The sequence below is a fragment of the Neoarius graeffei genome, chromosome 1, assembly GCF_027579695.1.
Source record: "Neoarius graeffei isolate fNeoGra1 chromosome 1, fNeoGra1.pri, whole genome shotgun sequence".
In the NCBI taxonomy this organism is placed as follows: Eukaryota; Metazoa; Chordata; class Actinopteri; order Siluriformes; family Ariidae; genus Neoarius; species Neoarius graeffei.
Genome location: NC_083569.1, coordinates 17,386,279 through 17,403,800, shown reverse-complemented (window position 1 = coordinate 17,403,800; position 17,522 = coordinate 17,386,279). Strand labels below are relative to the sequence as shown.

Here is a 17,522-nt window from a genome sequence, read left to right as displayed (position 1 = left end):
ACTTTTGTACCAATTATGAATGGTAACAATCTCAGTAGTGTCCAATTCTCGTGTGCGTTTCCGCCGATAGATCTGCGAGAAGAAAGATTTAGCGAGATTGGTTGAGGGCGGTCAGTTTTGTCAGTCCACTTATATGGAAACTCTGCAATTAAATTGTTCAGTTGTAACAGAGTGAAATACTGCTTTTTTACAAACAAGTTAAGACATAGTGCTAACTCCAATGGTATTACTCCTTCTAAGAGGTCGTGGAGCACATCTGGGGGGTACCCTGTCACAAAATGGAAATGCTTCAATTTTTCTGTTAAGGGACAAACCTTCTTTACACCATAACAATGTCCCTGATCAGGGTTTTCCTTTACAGCTTGAACATGTGATGCATAATTCTCCTTTGTTCTTGGTGGAAAAAATCCAGAATGCACCTCTTTTTGCTGGTAGTCTGAATGGTCCCCAACACAAAATCTACATATGTAATGCCCAGTAAAACTTTCCACCAGACCACTCAAAGCATGGGCACCCAGATTATCCGCTGAAACACAAAAAACTGTTCCTCTAATATTTTTGCCAATGGCAGGGAAAAAAATGCCTTCTTCCTCTAATATAATAAGGTCCTTCAAGAGAGGCTCCAGGACGGTTTCATAGCCAAATTTCTTAACATCATTAGCTTTGCAAAGTAGTGCCAAATTAATTGATGTTAACTGGGATCTCAATTCTGAAGGCACATCTGCAAGTACCCAATAGAAGGCTGTCACTTTATGTTTTTTCCGCGAGGTTCCAAGCGGATTACATATTTCAAAATCATCCGCATAAAGTATGAGTGAAATTTTTAACTCTCCATCTGAATAAAACTCATTTAACTTAAAATATTTGCCATCTTTAAAGGATGAAAGCTGTGACGCCTTGCCTGAATGACTTGTCAGTATTTTGCTCACAATATCTTTATTGTTTAACAGTTGCTGTAAGGATTTTAGGATAGGCACATATTGAAAGCTATTACTGTCCTGTGGATCAAATATATATTCAACTGGCTCAATAAAATTGAAGTTTTCTTTAAAGTATTTCCCCCTCTTATACTTAGAATGAAAGGGACCATCAGCCGCAAAGGCTTTAGTTAGAGGATTACAGAGTTGTAATTTTTCAACTAACTCACTGATAACATTTTCATCAACAGTGCAGTTATTCTGTGTCAAAATATTTCTCACTAAATTTGGAATTTGTTGAGATGACGATGCACAAATAAACTGGAGCTGTTCCACCAAGTCATCTAAACATTTACCTGTGACATTATAAATGCTTTCTAGCTTCAACAAGAGAGAACCAATTATTTCCACATATGCACCTGTATGTCCCTCGCAATCTGAATCTACAGTAGTTTCCAACTCCACATCATCAGTTGATTCCAGTGATGAAAAATGGCTTTCATTCTGTTGAACACTGGTAGAAATTGGAATTTTTACAATGACATCAGCCTTCAAGTCCTCACATGAGTAAGATTGGTGCTTTCGACTTCTATGAGTAGCATAAGTGCCATATACGTTTGTTGTGAACTCACAGCCATCAAACACACACTCGATCGTTTCTAGTCTTTTAAGATGAGAGTTAATGTGTTGAAAATAATCTTTAGTATTTGGAAAGCATGAGTCACAAATTTTACATTTGAAAGCTATTGCATCTTGTTGATTTTCAGTTTCCTCTGATTTGTGAGCTCTATACAAGTGTGTACGCAAGCCACCCCAAGTTTTAAAGGAACATGAACAGTTCAAATGAATACAAGGCAGAAAATGTCCACGACCAAAATGTCCATGTTTCAGTCGATAGTGTTTAAGAAGTCCCCCCTTCGATGATGCCACAAATGTGCAGAGCTTGCAGTGCCATTCCATACACTGTTACCTTAATGTGGGTTTATAGGGAGCATCAGCAGCTCACACGCCAAAGAACAAGGTGGTCGTGGTAATCTGGGTCAAGTGTGGCCTTCTGCTGTCCTCCCTCAATTTTTCTCTGTAATACGTGCACTTCTGTGGCTCCCACGCCGATTCTGTAACATAAGGAAAAAGAAAAAATGTGACCGCAATAAAAATCTCTGTTACCTGCTACAGCAAGTATATCTTCCCACAAAATTTATAATAAATATTCAGTGTGCTTTACTATTATTAAATCCAAACAACTTACCTCTCCACTCACTCTTACTCAGCGATTTTTTCCCATGCTGAAAAGCAGGTTTTGAAAATATTTTTAAATGCATGAAAACACTTTAACAACCAAACATACAAGCCACTATGAACTTAAAAAAAAGCCTACTACACACACACTGGCTCAAGTGAGTGAGACAGACAACAGACCTGCACTGAAAATCAATATAAGACAGAGCCCAGCCTGAGACGTTAACATTTGAGACAACTATGATAAACACAGGCACAGCACATGTAGTGACTTTTTTTTTTACTTCGTCATGTTTAATCTTAATTACTTAAGACTTACTTAATTTTGATAATATTATTTACACCATAGAAACAATTTTCCCCTTCCATTTATGTGTTTAATTAAAGCACATGAAATTAAAAACAGAGAAAAGGAGATGAGAACGGAGACAGCATCATTCCAAAGTTGGGAGAATTCATACATGGACCACATTTCGCATAGTTTATGGCTCTAAACTCAACAAAACCCCGTGCACACCGCTTCGACCAAGACCACCTCTCCCAGGTGAACCAGGTCGACGGTGAGAGCAGCTCAAAAGACAGCCAAACCCGTGGATATATGAAGCAGACCGACACTTACTTCCAGGCGAACTCGAAAATAATATGCAGCGCGTGCAACAGTGCATTCAGAGCTTGTACATCCGCTATTTCGGTGCTGGATAACACTACATGCTACCGTAGAGGCCGGGGGCTTGTCCTGCCATAACCCGTGGGTCGGGCCGGGTTGACCCGGCGCCAGAATTAACGTTCACGCGGTCTGAAACCGAACTACAAAGCAAGTCTGTATATGGCTAACTTAGCACGGAGAAAAGTTTTGGAATTTATTGCCGAAACTGTCTCTACCTTAAAATATGCCACAACATGTTTGACACAGTGTTTCAAATAAGTTATGCCATTAAAATAATGTTAGCTAACAAGGCCAATTAGCTTTGGTGAGGAATGGCTTCGTCGCGATAGTAATGTTTGTAACGTTAAATTGATATTTAATGCAAAGGAATGTTATCACAAAAAAATAAATTCATTCAAAATCAGCTACTTACCGTCAGGTCAGGTTGATATTTAAATTAATCCGCTTTGCCCGCCAGCACGACGGCCACATGCTCCTCCATGCCTGCCTCCATTTTTCAGATCTGTCCCAACCGTCAGGGGAAAGACGTCACACAGTCGGTTCTGCTTACTTGATTTTTTTAAGTTGTTAAGTTACTGTCCAATAAAATTGAGTTGAATTGTTTGATAACCACACGTACTTAAAGCTAATTGATATTTGTAGTGCATTCTCAAAAAAATTGTTGAAAACAAACATTTATTATTACAAATATTCAAATAATATAATCTGTGAGTCAAATATGAATTTATTTTAAAGACATTAACTTAATTTTAGTATAGGTATTTCACACAAAGATTCCTGTTGGATTTTTACTAATGAATTTTGATGTAGTCAAATCAAATACCCGTCATGATGACATTCAGCAGTTTTATTAAGCATGCCTACCTATATATTAATGTTACATTTACTGGGCTCTTGAATGATTTCTTTCAGTGTACAGCAGGAGCCTCTTCAACCTGTTCCTAACGCATTTTCAGCGCATAAAGCAAACATTTAACAAGGAACAGTATTTTCAGTGAAATGAGTGCCTTCGAGCATATGTGACATGAAACAATTTTCTAAGCATGGATTTTCATGTTTTCGAGCTTTTAACACATTTTCCTCATATTGGTCATGTTAACTGTAAAAGCACGTCTGAAACGAGTTTTTAACATAGTACTGTGATATGCACTTGTTCAGAGAGATAAAACACACTTTGTGTCTCTGAGTGCAAGAAAACAGCTTTCCTACAGCAGGAGCCTCTTCAACCTGTTCCTAACGCATTTTCAGCGCATAAAGCAAACATTTAACAAGGAACAGTATTTTCAGTGAAATGAGTGCCTTCGAGCATATGTGACATGAAACAACTTTCTAAGCATGGATTTTCATGTTTTCGAGCTTTTAACACATTTTCCTCATATTGGTCATGTTAACTGTAAAAGCACGTCTGAAACGAGTTTTTAACATAGTACTGTGATATGCACTTGTTCAGAGAGATAAAACACACTTTGTGTCTCTGAGTGCAAGAAAACAGCTTTCCTACAGCAGGAGCCTCTTCAACCTGTTCCTAACGCATTTTCAGCGCATAAAGCAAACATTTAACAATGAACAGTATTTTCAGTGAAATGAGTGCCTTCGAGCATATGTGACATGAAACAACTTTCTAAGCATGGATTTTCATGTTTTCGAGCTTTTAACACATTTTCCTCATATTGGTCATGTTAACTGTAAAAGCACGTCTGAAACGAGCTTTTAACATAGTACTGTGATATGCACTTGTTCAGAGAGATAAAACACACTTTGTGTCTCTGAGTGCAAGAAAACAGCTTTCCTACTGCAGGAGCGCCTTCAACCTATTCCTAACGCATTTTCAGCGCATAAAGCAAACATTTAACAAGGAACAGTAATTTTCAGTCAAATGAGTGCCTTCGAGCATATGTGACATGAAACAACTTTCTAAGCATGGATTTTCATGTTTTCGAGCTTTTAACACATTTTAATCATATTGGTCATGTTAACTGTAAAAGCACGTCTGAAACGAGTTTTTAACATAGTACTGTGATATGCACTTGTTCAGAGAGATAAAACACACTTTGTGTCTCTGAGTGCAAGAAAACAGCTTTCCTACAGCAGGAGCCTCTTCAACCTGTTCCTAACGCATTTTCAGCGCATAAAGCAAACATTTAACAAGGAACAGTATTTTCAGTGAAATGAGTGCCTTCGAGCATATGTGACATGAAACAACTTTCTAAGCATGGATTTTCATGTTTTCGAGCTTTTAACACATTTTAATCATATTGGTCATGTTAACTGTAAAAGCACGTCTGAAACGAGTTTTTAACATAGTACTGTGATATGCACTTGTTCAGAGAGATAAAACACACTTTGTGTCTCTGAGTGCAAGAAAACAGCTTTCCTACAGCAGGAGCCTCTTCAACCTGTTCCTAACGCATTTTCAGCGCATAAAGCAAACATTTAACAAGGAACAGTATTTTCAGTGAAATGAGTGCCTTCGAGCATATGTGACATGAAACAACTTTCTAAGCATGGATTTTCATGTTTTCGAGCTTTTAACACATTTTAATCATATTGGTCATGTTAACTGTAAAAGCACGTCTGAAACGAGTTTTTAACATAGTACTGTGATATGCACTTGTTCAGAGAGATAAAACACACTTTGTGTCTCTGAGTGCAAGAAAACAGCTTTCCTACAGCAGGAGCCTCTTCAACCTGTTCCTAACGCATTTTCAGCGCATAAAGCAAACATTTAACAAGGAACAGTATTTTCAGTGAAATGAGTGCCTTCGAGCATATGTGACATGAAACAACTTTCTAAGCATGGATTTTCATGTTTTCGAGCTTTTAACACATTTTAATCATATTGGTCATGTTAACTGTAAAAGCACGTCTGAAACGAGTTTTTAACATAGTACTGTGAGATGCACTTGTTCAGAGAGATAAAACACACTTTGTGTCTCTGAGTGCAAGAAAACAGCTTTCCTACAGCAGGAGCCTCTTCAACCTGTTCCTAACGCATTTTCAGCGCATAAAGCAAACATTTAACAAGGAACAGTCAAATGAGTGCCTTCGAGCATATGTGACATGAAACAACTTTCTAAGCATGGATTTTCATGTTTTCGAGCTTTTAACACATTTTCCTCATATTGGTCATGTTAACTGTAAAAGCACGTCTGAAACGAGTTTTTAACATAGTACTGTGATATGCACTTGTTCAGAGAGATAAAACACACTTTGTGTCTCAGAGTGCAAGAAAACAGCTTTCCTACTGCAGGAGCGCCTTCAACCTATTCCTAACGCATTTTCAGCGCATAAAGCAAACGTTTAACAAGGAACAGTAATTTTCAGTCAAATGAGTGCCTTCGAGCATATGTGACATGAAACAATTTTCTAAGCATGGATTTTCATGTTTTCGAGCTTTTAACACATTTTCCTCATATTGGTCATGTTAACTGTAAAAGCACGGCTGAAACGAGTTTTTAACATAGTACTGTGATATGCACTTGTTCAGAGAGATAAAACACACTTTGTGTCTCTGAGTGCAAGAAAACAGCTTTCCTACAGCAGGAGCCTCTTCAACCTGTTCCTAACGCATTTTCAGCGCATAAAGCAAACATTTAACAAGGAACAGTATTTTCAGTGAAATGAGTGCCTTCGAGCATATGTGACATGAAACAACTTTCTAAGCATGGATTTTCATGTTTTCGAGCTTTTAACACATTTTCCTCATATTGGTCATGTTAACTGTAAAAGCACGTCTGAAACGAGTTTTTAACATAGTACTGTGATATGCACTTGTTCAGAGAGATAAAACACACTTTGTGTCTCTGAGTGCAAGAAAACAGCTTTCCTACAGCAGGAGCCTCTTCAACCTGTTCCTAACGCATTTTCAGCGCATAAAGCAAACATTTAACAAGGAACAGTATTTTCAGTGAAATGAGTGCCTTCGAGCATATGTGACATGAAACAACTTTCTAAGCATGGATTTTCATGTTTTCGAGCTTTTAACACATTTTCCTCATATTGGTCATGTTAACTGTAAAAGCACGTCTGAAACGAGTTTTTAACATAGTACTGTGATATGCACTTGTTCAGAGAGATAAAACACACTTTGTGTCTCTGAGTGCAAGAAAACAGCTTTCCTACTGCAGGAGCGCCTTCAACCTATTCCTAACGCATTTTCAGCGCATAAAGCAAACATTTAACAAGGAACAGTAATTTTCAGTCAAATGAGTGCCTTCGAGCATATGTGACATGAAACAACTTTCTAAGCATGGATTTTCATGTTTTCGAGCTTTTAACACATTTTAATCATATTGGTCATGTTAACTGTAAAAGCACGTCTGAAACGAGTTTTTAACATAGTACTGTGATATGCACTTGTTCAGAGAGATAAAACACACTTTGTGTCTCTGAGTGCAAGAAAACAGCTTTCCTACAGCAGGAGCCTCTTCAACCTGTTCCTAACGCATTTTCAGCGCATAAAGCAAACATTTAACAAGGAACAGTATTTTCAGTGAAATGAGTGCCTTCGAGCATATGTGACATGAAACAACTTTCTAAGCATGGATTTTCATGTTTTCGAGCTTTTAACACATTTTAATCATATTGGTCATGTTAACTGTAAAAGCACGTCTGAAACGAGTTTTTAACAGAGTACTGTGATATGCACTTGTTCAGAGAGATAAAACACACTTTGTGTCTCTGAGTGCAAGAAAACAGCTTTCCTACTGCAGGAGCGCCTTCAACCTGTTCCTAACGCATTTTCAGCGCATAAAGCAAACGTTTAACAAGGAACAGTAATTTTCAGTCAAATGAGTGCCTTCGAGCATATGTGACATGAAACAATTTTCTAAGCATGGATTTTCATGTTTTCGAGCTTTTAACACATTTTCCTCATATTGGTCATGTTAACTGTAAAAGCACGTCTGAAACGAGTTTTTAACATAGTACTGTGATATGCACTTGTTCAGAGAGATAAAACACACTTTGTGTCTCTGAGTGCAAGAAAACAACTTTCCTACAGCAGGAGCCTCTTCAACCTGTTCCTAACGCATTTTCAGCGCATAAAGCAAACATTTAACAAGGAACAGTATTTTCAGTGAAATGAGTGCCTTCGAGCATATGTGACATGAAACAACTTTCTAAGCATGGATTTTCATGTTTTCGAGCTTTTAACACATTTTCCTCATATTGGTCATGTTAACTGTAAAAGCACGTCTGAAACGAGTTTTTAACATAGTACTGTGATATGCACTTGTTCAGAGAGATAAAACACACTTTGTGTCTCTGAGTGCAAGAAAACAGCTTTCCTACAGCAGGAGCCTCTTCAACCTGTTCCTAACGCATTTTCAGCGCATAAAGCAAACATTTAACAAGGAACAGTATTTTCAGTGAAATGAGTGCCTTCGAGCATATGTGACATGAAACAACTTTCTAAGCATGGATTTTCATGTTTTCGAGCTTTTAACACATTTTAATCATATTGGTCATGTTAACTGTAAAAGCACGTCTGAAACGAGTTTTTAACATAGTACTGTGATATGCACTTGTTCAGAGAGATAAAACACACTTTGTGTCTCTGAGTGCAAGAAAACAGCTTTCCTACAGCAGGAGCCTCTTCAACCTGTTCCTAACGCATTTTCAGCGCATAAAGCAAACATTTAACAAGGAACAGTATTTTCAGTGAAATGAGTGCCTTCGAGCATATGTGACATGAAACAACTTTCTAAGCATGGATTTTCATGTTTTCGAGCTTTTAACACATTTTAATCATATTGGTCATGTTAACTGTAAAAGCACGTCTGAAACGAGTTTTTAACATAGTACTGTGATATGCACTTGTTCAGAGAGATAAAACACACTTTGTGTCTCAGAGTGCAAGAAAACAGCTTTCCTACTGCAGGAGCGCCTTCAACCTATTCCTAACGCATTTTCAGCGCATAAAGCAAACGTTTAACAAGGAACAGTAATTTTCAGTCAAATGAGTGCCTTCGAGCATATGTGACATGAAACAATTTTCTAAGCATGGATTTTCATGTTTTCGAGCTTTTAACACATTTTCCTCATATTGGTCATGTTAACTGTAAAAGCACGGCTGAAACGAGTTTTTAACATAGTACTGTGATATGCACTTGTTCAGAGAGATAAAACACACTTTGTGTCTCTGAGTGCAAGAAAACAGCTTTCCTACAGCAGGAGCCTCTTCAACCTGTTCCTAACGCATTTTCAGCGCATAAAGCAAACATTTAACAAGGAACAGTATTTTCAGTGAAATGAGTGCCTTCGAGCATATGTGACATGAAACAACTTTCTAAGCATGGATTTTCATGTTTTCGAGCTTTTAACACATTTTCCTCATATTGGTCATGTTAACTGTAAAAGCACGTCTGAAACGAGTTTTTAACATAGTACTGTGATATGCACTTGTTCAGAGAGATAAAACACACTTTGTGTCTCTGAGTGCAAGAAAACAGCTTTCCTACAGCAGGAGCGCCTTCAACCTGTTCCTAACGCATTTTCAGCGCATAAAGCAAACATTTAACAAGGAACAGTAATTTTCAGTGAAATGAGTGCCTTCGAGCATATGTGACATGAAACAACTTTCTAAGCATGGATTTTCATGTTTTCGAGCTTTTAACACATTTTCCTCATATTGGTCATGTTAACTGTAAAAGCACGTCTGAAACGAGTTTTTAACATAGTACTGTGATATGCACTTGTTCAGAGAGATAAAACACACTTTGTGTCTCTGAGTGCAAGAAAACAGCTTTCCTACAGCAGGAGCCTCTTCAAACTGTTCCTAACGCATTTTCAGCGCATAAAGCAAACATTTAACAAGGAACAGTATTTTCAGTGAAATGAGTGCCTTCGAGCATATGTGACATGAAACAACTTTCTAAGCATGGATTTTCATGTTTTCGAGCTTTTAACACATTTTAATCATATTGGTCATGTTAACTGTAAAAGCACGTCTGAAACGAGTTTTTAACATAGTACTGTGATATGCACTTGTTCAGAGAGATAAAACACACTTTGTGTCTCTGAGTGCAAGAAAACAGCTTTCCTACAGCAGGAGCCTCTTCAACCTGTTCCTAACGCATTTTCAGCGCATAAAGCAAACATTTAACAAGGAACAGTATTTTCAGTGAAATGAGTGCCTTCGAGCATATGTGACATGAAACAACTTTCTAAGCATGGATTTTCATGTTTTCGAGCTTTTAACACATTTTAATCATATTGGTCATGTTAACTGTAAAAGCACGTCTGAAACGAGTTTTTAACATAGTACTGTGATATGCACTTGTTCAGAGAGATAAAACACACTTTGTGTCTCTGAGTGCAAGAAAACAGCTTTCCTACAGCAGGAGCGTCTTCAACCTGTTCCTAACGCATTTTCAGCGCATAAAGCAAACATTTAACAAGGAACAGTAATTTTCAGTGAAATGAGTGCCTTCGAGCATATGTGACATGAAACAACTTTCTAAGCATGGATTTTCATGTTTTCGAGCTTTTAACACATTTTAATCATATTGGTCATGTTAACTGTAAAAGCACGTCTGAAACGAGTTTTTAACATAGTACTGTGATATGCACTTGTTCAGAGAGATAAAACACACTTTGTGTCTCTGAGTGCAAGAAAACAGCTTTCCTACAGCAGGAGCCTCTTCAACCTGTTCCTAACGCATTTTCAGCGCATAAAGCAAACATTTAACAAGGACCAGTATTTTCAGTGAAATGAGTGCCTTCGAGCATATGTGACATGAAACAACTTTCTAAGCATGGATTTTCATGTTTTCGAGCTTTTAACACATTTTAATCATATTGGTCATGTTAACTGTAAAAGCACGTCTGAAACGAGTTTTTAACATAGTACTGTGATATGCACTTGTTCAGAGAGATAAAACACACTTTGTGTCTCTGAGTGCAAGAAAACAGCTTTCCTACAGCAGGAGCCTCTTCAACCTGTTCCTAACGCATTTTCAGCGCATAAAGCAAACATTTAACAAGGAACAGTCAAATGAGTGCCTTCGAGCATATGTGACATGAAACAACTTTCTAAGCATGGATTTTCATGTTTTCGAGCTTTTAACACATTTTCCTCATATTGGTCATGTTAACTGTAAAAGCACGTCTGAAACGAGTTTTTAACATAGTACTGTGATATGCACTTGTTCAGAGAGATAAAACACACTTTGTGTCTCAGAGTGCAAGAAAACAGCTTTCCTACTGCAGGAGCGCCTTCAACCTATTCCTAACGCATTTTCAGCGCATAAAGCAAACGTTTAACAAGGAACAGTAATTTTCAGTCAAATGAGTGCCTTCGAGCATATGTGACATGAAACAATTTTCTAAGCATGGATTTTCATGTTTTCGAGCTTTTAACACATTTTCCTCATATTGGTCATGTTAACTGTAAAAGCACGGCTGAAACGAGTTTTTAACATAGTACTGTGATATGCACTTGTTCAGAGAGATAAAACACACTTTGTGTCTCTGAGTGCAAGAAAACAGCTTTCCTACTGCAGGAGCGCCTTCAACCTGTTCCTAACGCATTTTCAGCGCATAAAGCAAACATTTAACAAGGAACAGTAATTTTCAGTCAAATGAGTGCCTTCGAGCATATGTGACATGAAACAACTTTCTAAGCATGGATTTTCATGTTTTCGAGCTTTTAACACATTTTAATCATATTGGTCATGTTAACTGTAAAAGCACGTCTGAAACGAGTTTTTAACATAGTACTGTGATATGCACTTGTTCAGAGATATAAAACACACTTTGTGTCTCTGAGTCCAAGAAAACAGCTTTCCTACTGCAGGAGCGCCTTCAACCTGTTCCTAACGCATTTTCAGCGCATAAAGCAAACATTTAACAAGGAACAGTAATTTTCAGTGAAATGAGTGCCTTCGAGCATATGTGACATGAAACAACTTTCTAAGCATGGATTTTCATGTTTTCGAGCTTTTAACACATTTTAATCATATTGGTCATGTTAACTGTAAAAGCACGTCTGAAACGAGTTTTTAACATAGTACTGTGATATGCACTTGTTCAGAGAGATAAAACACACTTTGTGTTTCTGAGTGCAAGAAAACAGCTTTCCTACAGCAGGAGCCTCTTCAACCTGTTCCTAACGCATTTTCAGCGCATAAAGCAAACATTTAACAAGGAACAGTAATTTTCAGTGAAATGAGTGCCTTCGAGCATATGTGACATGAAACAACTTTCTAAGCATGGATTTTCATGTTTTCGAGCTTTTAACACATTTTCCTCATATTGGTCATGTTAACTGTAAAAGCACGTCTGAAACGAGTTTTTAACATAGTACTGTGATATGCACTTGTTCAGAGAGATAAAACACACTTTGTGTCTCAGAGTGCAAGAAAACAGCTTTCCTACTGCAGGAGCGCCTTCAACCTGTTCCTAACGCATTTTCAGCGCATAAAGCAAACATTTAACAAGGAACAGTAATTTTCAGTGAAATGAGTGCCTTCGAGCATATGTGACATGAAACAACTTTCTAAGCATGGATTTTCATGTTTTCGAGCTTTTAACACATTTTAATCATATTGGTCATGTTAACTGTAAAAGCACGTCTGAAACGAGTTTTTAACATAGTACTGTGATATGCACTTGTTCAGAGAGATAAAACACACTTTGTGTCTCTGAGTGCAAGAAAACAGCTTTCCTACAGCAGGAGCCTCTTCAACCTGTTCCTAACGCATTTTCAGCGCATAAAGCAAACATTTAACAAGGACCAGTATTTTCAGTGAAATGAGTGCCTTCGAGCATATGTGACATGAAACAACTTTCTAAGCATGGATTTTCATGTTTTCGAGCTTTTAACACATTTTAATCATATTGGTCATGTTAACTGTAAAAGCACGTCTGAAACGAGTTTTTAACATAGTACTGTGATATGCTCTTGTTCAGAGAGATAAAACACACTTTGTGTCTCTGAGTGCAAGAAAACAGCTTTCCTACAGCAGGAGCCTCTTCAACCTGTTCCTAACGCATTTTCAGCGCATAAAGCAAACATTTAACAAGGAACAGTATTTTCAGTGAAATGAGTGCCTTCGAGCATATGTGACATGAAACAACTTTCTAAGCATGGATTTTCATGTTTTCGAGCTTTTAACACATTTTAATCATATTGGTCATGTTAACTGTAAAAGCACGTCTGAAACGAGTTTTTAACATAGTACTGTGATATGCACTTGTTCAGAGAGATAAAACACACTTTGTGTCTCTGAGTGCAAGAAAACAGCTTTCCTACACTCTAAAAAGTAATACTGCATATTACTTAATACAATTGGTGATACATTTTTACACTCAAAGATATTGAGTAGATTTGAAAGCTCCCAAATCAGTTAAATCAAAACATGAATCATGAGTAAATCTGAGTAATATTTTCAAGTAAGTCTGAATGAATTGACTAGGCTCAAATACCACATAAATTAAGTAAATGTAACTGAAACGTTGTGTTAATCGTATTGAAAAACCTGAGTAAAAAAACTAAAGAAACTAAGTAAATGTAATTGAAAACATTTATAGGAGATACTAGCAAATTTGCCAATGACTTACTAAAAAAGGTGTTGTATTGAATGATTTTTTTAGTTTTTATTTTTATTTGAGGATATTCAGTAGCTACTATAAATGAATATGACCAAGGCTTCACAAAACAGGAAAAGTTTATTCAAAACAATTTTCAGAAATTGACATTTTTCCCCCCAACATCTGCACATACTAGCATCAACCAAAAGTGCATCTTAACAGCCCCCCACTCCCACCCCCCCATTCTTCAAAATTCTCCACGAGAACTGGAGTTGTATCACAACAGAAGGATTCAACTGTGATTTTCCCTATCTCAATCACCAACTTTATTTACCTTGTCCGTCTGTCTTAACACTCAAGTTATGGGGACACAACCTACAGCAGCACATTTGAAACTGCTACAAGATCAAACAAATACTTCTTGCCAAATGGCCATGGAAAAAAAAGATAGAAATGAATATTAATGCTAGGTGTAATCTTAACACTAAACACATTGATGAATAGTTACACCTTTCAATCTGTAACATAACGGCAAACATCATCTCCAGCATATAGTATGTGGCTTCATGTTTAGATGTGACGATACAATAGTCAACTCTTGCGCTTTTCTCACATTTCCAAATACTTCAAACTGAAAATACAAAAACTTCTTCTTTAGAAGAACAAAGTTATTTCTGGCCTCAACACTCTATAGTTGAAAAAATTGAAGCCTTGTGGTAAATATGAAATCAAAAAGAAATCAGATGTGCAGTCTGTGCAGAGACAGACTTGCCACACAGGTTCAGTGAATGGCACTTTAGTCCCAATGATGAATGGTAACAATCTCAGTGTCCAGTTCTCGTGTGCGTTTCCGCTGATAGATCTGCGAGAAGAAAGTTTTAGCAGGAGGGCGGTCAGTGTTGTCGGTCCAAATGTATGGAAACTCTGCAATTAAAATGTTCAGTTGTAACAGAGTTAAATAACGCTTTACAAACAAGTTAAGACATAGTACTATCTCCAATGGTATTACTCCTTCTAAGAGGTTGTGGAGCACATCACAGAACATGTGATGCATAATTGTCCTTTGTTCTTGCTGGAAAAAAAATCCAGAATGCACCTCTTTTTGCTGGTAGTCTGAATGGTCCTCGATACAAAATCTACATATATAATGCCCAGTAACCAGTCTTGTGGCTCAGAAATGATGAACACAACACAACACAATGTAAATGTGCAATGGGTAGAGTCTGTTTTTGCCTTACACGCATAGTTCTATGTTTGAGTCTCAGCTGTGCTCACTCAACAGATATCTATATCATCACGTTGTTTTTCAGTCTTTGCACCTTTGTTGACAGGTTCCCAGCATCCACTTCAACAAGCATCTTCTGAAATACTTCAAAAGTGTACTTGTGAGTTTTTGGGTATTTAAGATCCAAGGCATAAGTTAGCCCAAGCAAGTAGCAGCAGGCTCTGCTGAGATCATCATGGTGGTTGAGTACAATGGAACCCTCGATGACGATTCCTACGTCCACGATTTGTCCATTGAGCCATCATTTCTGCTCCGAGCTCTTCTTCCACATCGATGGCTGAGTCACCAGAAGTCTGTAGACATTGTAAATGAAAGTGGTTAGAGCAGGCAGAATGTCACCAGAACAACATAAATGACCAACTACATAAAATAAGCTATACAAACATCATGGTCCAAGTTGTCTATTATTTTAACAAGCACAACTTTGAATTATAATGAATAGACCCATGAAAATAATAATGATGACGACTTAAACACTAATTCAGGTAATTAACGTTTCAACTTGTAGTTTGGCCTTGGTGTCTCTTTGTTTCCACAGATCCTCGAGAGCTCCACCTCCCTGCACTAACTGATCTGATCTGATTTAGATATAAGCTACAAGAGCAATGTTGCAGTCTTTCCAATAGACACAAAAGGGCAAAGTGCAGCTGACAATGTATTTTTTTTTGCACTCACCTCAAACTCCTTGATTAAGGCACTGACATCTTCTCCCAGGTGATCAATGAGGCATCTGATGACAACTTCTCTAGTTTTCTCAATAGGAATTCCACTCTGTTAAGGAGAGGGGGAAAAAACAACAGCTGACAAGATACTGTAGTCACTCAGTGTACATTTTGGCCCTTCTACTTTAAAGATTATAACAGTTTTGACTACACTGGAAAAATGAAACAGTTTAGTCGAGCAGTTGGTAAATCATTAAAATTTCTATGAACATTCATCCCTTATCTGTAGTGGTCACTGGAATCTTGACGTCATATTTGCCATATGATATTTCTGATGTAGCTCAGAATACAGTCATATTGAAACAGTAAAAATTAACAGTAAAACATTGTAGTAGGCAGAGTATGTTGTTGTATATGAACAAGAAATAGTTGGTTAGAGCAGATAAACAAGAAAACACTGTGGTGGAAAAAATGATCTCAGGAGTAAACTAAAATACCTGCAGTAGAATATTCATCTCTGCACGATGTCTCTCTGCAGCAGCACCTTTCTTGGCCTGGAAGATGGCAAGGAGTTTCGGGGTGTAGTGGTCCAACTTGAACATGAATTTGGCCTCAAGATTTATGGTGGTTATTCGATGGAACTCTGCGTTGACCTGAAAAAAGACAAAACAAAAGCACAAGGCCCAATTTATAGACTTGGGTTTAAACAAGCTGCCTAAGGTGCATTTGCATAAAACTGTACAGATTTTTAATCTCACCTGTGACATGTCAAACAAGGCAGGCCACCTTTCTTTGATCTCTCTGATGCTCAGTTGAAGACTGACAACATCCTGTCTTCTATGAGCAAAAGTGTTGGACATCAATTGGCTGACGGTCGCCCTCTCTCTCTTCTTTAGTTCGGACAGGATTGTTAGCCGCTGTGCCTCTTGTTGTTCAGAGCTTTCTCCTGAAGGATAATGTGGGAGATACATCACTTCCCCTTTGCGTGCCTTTTTAACATTTTGGGCTGGTTTCCTCTCACCAGGACGTTTGTTTTTAAGAGAATTGCACGTGACTTCAGGAAATCCAAGATTTCTTAACTTGGACCTATAATTTCCCATTTTGTATTTGAGGCTGTACATCCATCCAATCCATCCGTTGCGACTTCCGGGTTCTGTTAGACATGGATGTTTTTGGACTAAGGCTTCTGCAACCTGTCCAACCTGAAGGCCTGTAGGATAGGCAGTGTAAATGTACATGTAATCTGACAGCTTTTCCATTATTTCAGACTTGACCCGGGTGTTGTTGAGGACAGTGCCATCTTTCAAAAACAGTTCATTTGCATTCCTGAGTACTGCCTCTGTTGCAACTGAAAAAAGTGGAATTTCAACTTCACTTGGCCACAATGCCCGTTCAGGGCTCAACAATATAGTATCTTGTGATGACACCGATGAGCCATCTGACTGGTAGTCTACAGAACTACAGGATGACTGTGAAGGCAACGTTTTTGAAGTAAAGCTGGAAGTGTCACTCACATCACTTACATCTGCCACATTTTCAGTCTCTGGTGGTACCGTTGTGAGCACTATGGAAGGAATGACAACCACTTTGATTGTTCCCTTATGTTTAACGTCCTTAGTAGAATGAATTGTGAAGAAATCTCCAAAGTCCTCGTCAAGGTAATGAAGAGTGAATTCTTCATGAATCTGAAATGTGTCCTTCACAGTCTTATGCAATTGCTCCACTGTATCTGGAATCCCTGGTGACAGTGTGAGCTTCTCACTATGATGATCAATAATCACCTTCAGAACAACAGGGTCCATCTGTACAAAAACAAATACAGCTTTTACTGACCTAATACTGGATAATAACATGTCGTTTTAAACTGACCATGCATTTCCCTCCCACATAGTATGGTGTCAGTGGGTATGTATCACTAAGTTGCTCTATGCCGAGCAGGGTCACCTTCCCAGAGTGCTCCAAAACAAACCCCCTAAAATGTTCATAATACCAGCTGTTGAGCAACTTAACAATGAAGTTTAGATCACTGCCCACAATCACAATTTGTGAAATCTCCACAAAATTGGGCAGACCACCGGTAGATCCATGGGGTAGAATCATCCCAACTGCATATCTGGTTCCATGATATGACAGTGCACTTGTCAGCTCCACTGTGGTTTGTGTTGGATATGCTTTTTTAAAAGACTCCTGTATCTCTTCATGCAGCAATGCCAATGGAA

The 17,522-nt window shown here is 37.9% G+C and overlaps 1 protein-coding gene across 1 annotated transcript; it reads right to left on the bottom strand.

The window, feature by feature from the left end:
* Positions 1 to 1,919: 1,919 nt before the first annotated feature.
* LOC132883824 (uncharacterized) lies at positions 1,920 to 17,319 on the bottom strand. The gene is made up of 5 exons (XM_060917869.1): positions 16,062 to 17,319; positions 15,801 to 15,956; positions 15,317 to 15,412; positions 14,859 to 14,934; positions 1,920 to 2,032 (listed from the first exon to the last, which is right to left on the bottom strand). Exons 1-5 carry the CDS (start codon positions 17,154 to 17,156, stop codon positions 1,920 to 1,922), a joined length of 1,536 nt encoding a protein of 511 aa, XP_060773852.1. The 5' UTR covers positions 17,157 to 17,319.
* Between the last annotated feature and the right edge of the window lie 203 nt (positions 17,320 to 17,522).

Excerpts from the sequence above, each read along its gene's own strand:
- LOC132883824 (XM_060917869.1), bottom strand. The coding sequence starts at position 17,156 with ATGTTATTATCCAGTATTAGGTCAGTAAAAGCTGTATTTGTTTTTGTA. Across the intron at positions 15,413-15,800 it reads AGATGAATATTCTACTGCAG|AGTGGAATTCCTATTGAGAA; the intron begins GTATTTTAGTTT and ends TCTCCTTAACAG. Across the intron at positions 14,935-15,316 it reads CCTTAATCAAGGAGTTTGAG|ACTTCTGGTGACTCAGCCAT; the intron begins GTGAGTGCAAAA and ends CAATGTCTACAG.